At 43.6% G+C, this 9,113-nt stretch overlaps 1 protein-coding gene across 1 annotated transcript in view; it reads left to right on the top strand.

The window, feature by feature from the left end:
- The window catches only part of LOC139024946 (uncharacterized), a 42,478-nt gene extending 33,576 nt beyond the window's left edge, over positions 1 to 8,902 (top strand). Inside the window, exon 3 of the mRNA XM_070439943.1 lies at positions 8,812 to 8,902. Coding sequence (XP_070296044.1) covers positions 8,812 to 8,902 — 91 coding nt within the window. The remainder of the gene's footprint in view (positions 1 to 8,811) is intronic.
- The last annotated feature ends 211 nt before the right edge of the window (positions 8,903 to 9,113 follow it).

Here is a 9,113-nt window from a genome sequence, read left to right as displayed (position 1 = left end):
ACCACACACACAGAAACCTCAAACCACTACTGTCTACCTACCACATATACAATACATTAAGTGTGTTACCTCAGACCACTACTATATCTAACCACATATTGGATCAAGTGTTACCATTCACGAATACTCTAATGTCTCCCGACATATCTACACAACTACATTAAGTGTGTTACCATGTGTCAGACCACTACTCTACTACCACATATCTACAATACATTAAGTGTTACCTCAGACCTACTACTCTACTAACCACATATCTACAATACATTAAGTGTGTTACCTCAGAGCCATACATCTACAGCCCACTACTACTACTCTACCTACCACATTATCTACAAACATTAAGTGTGTTACCTCAACCACTACTCACTACCCAACATATCTACAATACATTAAGTGTGTTACCTCAGACCACTACTACCACATATCTAAATACATTAAGTGTGTGTACCTCAGACCACTCTACTACCACATATATACAATACATTAAGTGTGTTACCTCAGACCCAACTACCTCTGCAACCATATATCTAACAACATATATCGTGCATAATGTGTGTGTAATGCCTGTCTATTGCCATGTGTATTTCTTAATATCTTTACAGTACTACCACTTCTATATCCATAGAGTGGTTTTGATACTCTGTTATCACAACATTCTGCTGATTATGCTCCTGATCGTCGCCTACTCAGTTACCTGATGTGATGGATGGTTCCATGTAGTCATGGCTCATGTTAGTACTGTTGTTGCCTCCCATAGTCTGTTTCTGGACTTGGGGATTGTGAAGAGACCTCTGGTGGCTAGTCTTTGTGGGTACTCAATGGATGCAAGGTGGCCAGTTAGTTTTAGATAGACAATACCTCTCACAAATACAATTAGGGAGGAAGTCAATTATCCTCTCATTTGAACCAGGAGATGTGAACATGCATATTGTTAGCATCGTAGCCTTTACATTTTAGGGCCAGTTGTGCTGCCCTGTTCTGGGCCAAGTGTAGTTTCCTAGGTCCCTCTTTTGTGCCACCTGACCACGCGACTGTAGTCCAGGTGTGATAAAACAGGAGGCCTGTAGACCTGCTTGTTGATAGTGTTGTTTATAGAAGGTAGAAACTAGGGCCTGTAGGACCTGCCTTTGTTGATAGGTTGTAAGAAGGATGAAACTAGGGCCTGTAGGACCTGCCTTGTTGATAGTGTGTTAAGAAGGTAGAAACTAGGGCCTGTAGACATGCCTTGTGATATGTTGTAAGAAGGCAGAGCATCGCTATTATGGACAGACTCTCCCCATCTTAGCGTACCGTTATATCAGTATGTTTGACCATGACAGTTATCAATCCAGGTTACTCCAAGTAGTTTAGACACCTCAACTTGCTCAATTTCCACGTTATCTTTACAAGATTTTATGATGGTTAGCGTTTGGTGAATGATTTTGTCCCAAATACAATGCTTTTGTTTTTGAAATATTTAGTACTAACTCATTCTGAAACTAACTGAGCTCTTCATGTGTTTTCAGTAAAATGAACTTGCGTATAGTGTTGAGTCTATCATAGCACATAGACACACAGGCTTTACTCAGAACCAGTGGCAGGTCATTAGTAAAGACAATAGTAAGGGCCTCAACAACCTCCGGCGGGAATGCCTGATCCTACCTGGTTTATGTTGGAGAGGTTCCCATTAAATAACACCCCCTGTGTTCTGTTTTATTTATATTATTATTATTATTATTATAAAAATAAAAAATAAAAACCTTTATTTAACCAGGTAGGCCAGTTGAGAACAAGATCAAATCAAATCAAATGTTATTTGTCACATAACATGGTCAGCAGATGTTAATGCGAGTGTAGCGAAATGCTTGTGCTTCTAGTTCCGACAATGCAGTAATAACAACAAGTAATCTAAACCTAACAATTTCACAACAACTACCTTATACACCACAAGTGTAAAAGAAATGATAAGAATATGTCCATATAAATATATGATGAGCGATAGACCCGAACGGCATAGGCAGATGCAGTGATTATGAGAGTACAGTATATACATATGAGATGAGTAATGTAGGGTATGAAAACATTATATAAAGGGGTATTGCTTAAAGTGACTAGTGATATTATTATTACATCCAATATTTAATTTTTAAAAGTGGCTTGAGATTTGAGTCAGTATGTTCAGGCAGCCCTCTTCTATGTTAGTGATGGCTATTTAACAGTCTGATGGCCTGAGATAGAAGCTGTTTTTCAGTCTATCGATCACAGCTTTGATGCACATGTATTGACCTCGCTTCTCTGGATGATAGCAGGGTGAACAGGCAGTGGCTCGGGTGGTTGTTGTCCTTGATGATCTTTTTGGCCTTCCTGTGACATCGGGTGTGTAGGTGTCCTGGAGGGCAGGTAGTTTGCCCCCGGTGATGTTGTGTCAGACCTCACCACCCTCTGGAGAGCCTACGTTTGTGGGCGGAGTAGTTGCCATACCAGGCGGTGAAACAACCCGACAGGATGCTCTCGATTGTGCATCTGTAAAAATTTGTAAGTGTTTTCGGTGACAAGCCAAATTTTCTTCAGCCTTCTGAGGTGTCAGCCTTCAGCCTTACGTCCCTCGATGTGGATAAGGGAGTGCCTCCTCTGTTGTTTCCTGAAGTCCACGATCATCTCCTTTGTTTTGTTGACGTTGAGTGTGAGGTTATTTTCCTGACACCACACTCCGAGGGCCCTCACCTCCTCCCTGTGACCATCTTGTCGGTTGTGTGAATCAAGCCTACCACTGTAGTGTCATCTGCAAACGTGATGATGAGTTGGAGGCGTGCATGCCACACAGATATGGGTGAGCAGGGAGTACAGGAGAGGGCTGAGAACGCACCCTTGTCTGGCCCCATTTGAGGGGGGTGGAGATGAGGAGGATCAGCGGGGTGGAGATGTTGTTTCCTACCCTCACCACCTGGGGCGGCCCGCAGAAAGTCCAGGACCCAGTTGCACAGGGCGGGGTCGAGACCCAGGGTCTCAAGCTTAATAACAAGTCTGGAGAGTTATGGAGTTAAATGCTGAGCTGTAATCGATGAACAGCATTCTTACATAGGTATTCCTCTTGTCCAGATGTGATTGCGATTGCGTCGTCTTTGGACCTATTGAGGCGGTAAGCAAATTGGAGTGGGACTAGGGTGTCAGGTAGGGGTGAGGTGATATGGTCCTTGACTAGTCTCTCAAAGTATTTCATGATGACGGAAGGAGTGCTACGGGCGGTAGTCATTAAGCTCAGTTACCTTAGCTTTCTTGGGAACAGGACTAATGGTGTACATCTTGGAGAGTATAACTGGGTAAGGATTGATTAGCCTGAACTTGCCAGGCCCAGACGGAGCGGCATTACCCCTGAGCCGCGTCCTCAGAGCAATGCGCAGACCACTGGCTGTGTGTTCTACGGGCACAATTATTCAATAATCTTCCAGTCTGCTGTTTCCCGGCTACATGCTTCAAGATGTAACATGCCATAGTCCTGTATCCAGAAAGCTAGGTACTGAGCTAAATACTACCGCTCCACGTAGCACTCACGTTCCGTCATCATGAAATACTCCTTGAGAGACTAGGTACAACGGACCATATCACCTCCAGCTGAACCTGACACCGGGACTGCTACTTCCCCTCGCAATTTGCTTACCGCTCAATAGGTCCAAAAGACGACGCAATCGATCACATCTGGACAGAGGATACTTATGTAACGTGCTGTTATGCGGCCGCGATTACAGCTCCCACTTAACTTCCATAGTTACTTCTCCAGGACTTGTTTTAACGCTTGGAGACCCTGTCTCGCGACCCCGCCCTGTGCAACTAGGGTTCTTGGACTTTTCCTGACGGGCCGCCCCCAGGTGGTGAGGGTAGGAACAACATCTCCACCCCCCGCTGATACCTCCCTCATCTCCACCCCCCCTCAACTGGGGCCACAGACATAGGTGGCGTTCTCAGCCTCTCCTGTACTCACTGCTCCACACCATATTGTGTGGCCATGCACAAGCCTCCAAACTCAATCATCACGTTTTGCGATGAACACTACAGTGGTAGGCTTGATTACCACAACGACACAAGATGGTCTACAGGGAGGAAGGTGAGGGCCCTCGGCGTGTGGTGTCAAGAAAATAACCTTCAACACTCAACGTCACACAAAACAAAGGAGATGATCGTGGACTTCAGGAAACAAACAGAGGGAGCACTCTATCCACATCGACGGGACAGTACTGGCTGGAAGGCTGACAACCCTCAGAGAGGCTGAAGAAAATTTTGGCTTGTCGAGCCGGGTGACAAGCCAAATTTTCTTCAGCCTTCTGAGGTGTCAGCCTTCAGCCTTACTGTCCCGTCGATGTGGATAAGGGAGTGCTCCCTCTGTTGTTTCCTGAAGTCCACGATCATCTCCTTTGTTTTGTTGACGTTGAGTGTGAGGTTATTTTCCTGACACCACACTCCGAGGGCCCTCACCTCCTCCCTGTAGACCATCTTGTCGTTGTTGGTAATCAAGCCTACCACTGTAGTGTCATCTGCAAACGTGATGATTGAGTTGGAGGCGTGCATGGCCACACAGATATGGGTGAGCAGGGAGTACAGGAGAGGGCTGAGAACGCACCCTTGTCTGGCCCCAGTTGAGGGGGGGTGGAGATGAGGAGGATCAGCGGGGTGGAGATGTTGTTTCCTACCCTCACCACCTGGGGGCGGCCCGTCAGAAAGTCCAGGACCCAGTTGCACAGGGCGGGGTCGAGACCCAGGGTCTCAAGCTTAATAACAAGTCTGGAGAGTACTATGGAGTTAAATGCTGAGCTGTAATCGATGAACAGCATTCTTACATAGGTATTCCTCTTGTCCAGATGTGATTGCGATTGCGTCGTCTTTGGACCTATTGAGGCGGTAAGCAAATTGGAGTGGGACTAGGGTGTCAGGTAGGGTGGAGGTGATATGGTCCTTGACTAGTCTCTCAAAGTATTTCATGATGACGGAAGTGAGTGCTACGGGGCGGTAGTCATTTAGCTCAGTTACCTTAGCTTTCTTGGGAACAGGACTAATGGTGTACATCTTGAAGCATGTGGGAACAGCAGACTGGGGTAAGGATTGATTGAATATGTCCGTAAACACACCAGCCAGCTGGTCTGCGCATGCTCTGAGGACGCGGCTGGGAATGCCGTCTGGGCCTGCAGCCTTGCGAGGGTTAACACGTTTAAATGTTTTACTCACGTTGGCTGCGGTGAAGGAGAGCCCGCAGATTTTGGTAGTGTCAGTGGCACTGTTTGTCCTCAAAGCGAGCAATGTTGTTTAATTTGTCTGGTAGCAAGACATCCTGGTCCGCGACGGAGCTGGTGTTGTTTTTGTAATCCGTGATTGTCTGTAGACCCTGCCACATACATCTTGTGTCTGAGCCGTTGAATTGCGACTCTACTTTGTCTCTATACTGACGCTTAGCTTGTTTGATTGCCTTTTGGAGGGAATAGCTACACTGTTTGTATTTGGTTATGTTTCCGGTCGCCTTGCCCTGATTAAAAGCAGTGGTATGTGCTTTCAGTTTTGCGCGAATGCTGCCATCAATCCACGGTTTCTGGTTGTGGAAGGCTAGCGGAACCCCCCCACATTCCACTGAAAAGGCAGCGGGCGAAATTCCCAAAATAATTTTTAGAAATATTTAACTTTCACACATTAACAAGTCCAATACAGCAAATGAAAGATAAACATCTTGTGAATCCAGCCAACATGTCAGATTTTTTAAATGTTTTACAGCGAAAACACCACGTATATTTATGTTAGCTCACCACCAAATACAAAAAAGCACAGACATTTCTTTCACAGCACAGGTAGCTTGCACAAAACCCCCAAATAGAGATAGAATTTGTCACTAACCAAGAAACAACTTCATCAGATGACAGTCTTATAACATGTTATACAATAACTCTATGTTTTGTTCGAAAAATTTGCATATTTCAGGTATAAATCATAGTTTTACATTGCAGCTACAATCACAAATATCACCAAAGCAGCTAGAACAATTACAGAGAGCAACGTGAAATACCTAAATACTCATCATAAAACATTTATGAAAAATACATGGTGTACAGCAAATGAAAGATAAACATCTTGTGAATCCAGCCAATATTTCAGATTTTTTAAGTGTTTTACAGCAAAAACACAATATAGCATTATATTAGCGTATCACAATAGCCAACCACACAACCACATTCATTCACCGCAAAGGTCGCAAAAAAACAGCAAAAGATATAAAATTAATCACTAACCTTGACAAACTTCATCAGATGACAGTCCTATAACATCAGGTTACACAATACATATATGTTTTGTTCGAAAATGTGCATATTTAGCGGTACAAATCGTGGTTTTACAATGTGAATACGTAGCCAAACTGCACAAAATTATCCGGATATATTTCTGACACTCACCTAATCTAATCAAAGAACTCATCATAAACTTTACTAAAAAATACATGTTGTACAGCAAATGAAAGATACACTAGTTCTTAATGCAATCGCCGTGTTAGAATTCTAAAAYTAACTTTAGTACGACATACAGCTTACGTTATAGCGAGACAGCGCCTGCAATGAYGGCGGAAAATAGTACTAAACATTTTCCACAGAAATACGAAATAACATCATAAATGGTTCCTACTTTTGCTGAGCTTCCATCAGAATSTTGTACAAGGYGTCCTTTGTCCAGAATAAATCGTTGTTTGGTTTTAGAATGTCCTCTTCGCCTGTCGAATTAGCAACCAAAGCTAGCCAAGTGGCGCGAAGTTGTCCATCTTCACCAAACGCAGAGAACGGAAAACGCCAAAACTCGCAATAAACGTTCAATAATCTGATAAAACTATATTGAAAAAACATACTTTACGATGATATTATCACATGTATCAAATAAAATCAAAGCCGGAGATATTAGCCGTCTATACCGAAAGCTTTTCAGAAGGCAATACATGGTTCCTTCCCGCGCCTTGCTGGACAAAGGAAATTTGGGGTCACGTCATTCCAAGAGCTCTTGTTCAACCTCAGATCAAGCTAGACACCCCATTCCACTTCCCACTGCCTGTTGACATCTAGTGGAAGGCGTATGAAGTGCATGTATATCCATAGGAAGGCCCTGGAACAGAGCCTCGATTTCAGATTTTTCACTTCCTGACAGGAAGTTTGCTGCAAAATGAATTCTGTTTTACTCACAGATATAATTCAAACGGTTTTAGAAACTTGAGAGTGTTTTCTATCCAATAGTAATAATAATATGCATATTGTACGATCTAGAATAGAGTACGAGGCCGTTTAAATTGGGCCCAATTTTTTCCCAAAGTGAAAATAGCGCCCCCTATCCCAAACATGTTTTAATAGTCACCATGGGTACAACATCACCGATGCACTTGCTAATAAACTCGCTCACCGAGTCAGCGTTTACATCAATGTTGTTGTTCGACGCCATCCGGAACATATCCCTGTCCACGTGATCGAAGCAATCTTGAAGCGTGGAATCCGATTGGTCAGACCAGTGTTGAACAGACCTGAGCACGGGAGTTTCCTGTTTTTGTTTCTGTCTATAGGCTGGGAGCAACTAAATTGAGTCGTTGTCAGATTTGCCGAAAGGAGGGTGAGGGAGGGCTTGTATGTGTCACAGAAGTTAGAGTAGCAATGATCCAGAATACTGCCAGCCTGGGTCGCGCATTCAATATGCTGATCAAATTTAGGGAGCCTTGTATTCAGATTACCTTTGTTAAAATCCCCAGCTACAATAAATGCAGCCTCAGGATATATGGTTTCCAGTTTACATAGAGTCCAATGAAGTTCTTTCAGGGCGGTCGAGGTGTCTGCTTGGAGGGGGATATACACGGCTGTGATTATAATCGTAGAGAATTATCTTGGTAGATAATGCGGTCGGCATTTGATTGTAAGGAATTCTAGGTCAGGTGAACAAAAGGACTTGATTTCCTGTCTGTTGTTGTGATCACACCARGACTCGTTAATCATAAGGCCCCGCCCTTCTACTTACCAGAGAGATGTTTGTTTCTGTCGGTGCAATGCGTGAGGAAACCGGGTGTCTGTACCGACTCTGATAACGTATCCCGAGTGAGCCATGTTTCCGTGAAAAAGCGAATGTTACAATCTCTGATGTCAAGGCAACCCTTGCTCGAATTTCGTCTACCTTGTTGTCAAGAGACTGGACCTGTAGGCTTAGATTGAAGAGATAACAAATAGGTGTGGCAAGGTCGTCCTCTGTGATCCTCAGTAATTTTCCATCCAAGGTGTCAGACCAGGTGGCTTGTAATTATTGATAGACAGGCCATGCCCCGACGAATTGAGGTTCTTCTGAGGGAAAAGGGGGGTGCAACTCAATAGGAAGGTGTTCTAATATTCAACTCAATAGGAAGGTGTTCTAATGTTCAACTCAATAGGAAGGTGTTCTAATGTTCAACTCAATAGGAAGGTGTTCTAATGTTCAACTCAATAGGAAGGTGTTATTGATGTTCAACTCAATATTAGGAAGGGTTAGAGTTAATAGGAAGGTGTTCATAATGTTTTGTACATTCAGTGTAGGTAGCACACAGGATATTTTTCTATGTTGAGATTATTTCCTTTTTATTTTCAAACCAAATGTCAAATGTTTCCATTTTGATTAATTAAAATCTGTCTTCTGTCTGTCTGTCTGTCTGTCTGTCTGTCTGTCGTCTGTCTGTCTGTCTGTCTGTCTGTCTGTCTGTCTGTCTGTCTGTTTCTGTCTGTCTGTCTCCTCTGTCTGTCTTGTCTGTCCTGTCTGTCCTGTCTGTCCTGTCTGTCTCTTTGTCTCTCAATCTCTTTTTTCCAGGCTGACCATAAATGCAGAGTGCCAGTTACAGCTGCATAACTTCCCCATGGACGAACATTCCTGCCCACTCATCTTCTCCAGCTGTGAGTAAAGTACCTCCTCCTGTCCATCCGTGCTCAGCACCAGCACCTCTATCTTTCTTATCAACACCAGTCTATTATCAGAAGATTACATTATTTTCATTACATAATTATAATGAATTATAAACATATTTTTGAGAGAAATGCCAAGAGCGTGCAAAGCTGTCATCAAGGCAAAAGGTGGCTACTTTGAAGTATGTCAAATATCAAATATATTTTCAT

Source organism: Salvelinus sp. IW2-2015, unplaced genomic scaffold (assembly GCF_002910315.2).
Source record: "Salvelinus sp. IW2-2015 unplaced genomic scaffold, ASM291031v2 Un_scaffold2054, whole genome shotgun sequence".
Lineage (NCBI taxonomy): Eukaryota > Metazoa > Chordata > Actinopteri > Salmoniformes > Salmonidae > Salvelinus > Salvelinus sp. IW2-2015.
The sequence above is the reverse complement of the archived record's forward strand: the minus strand, read 5'-3'. Positions and strand labels throughout refer to the sequence as shown.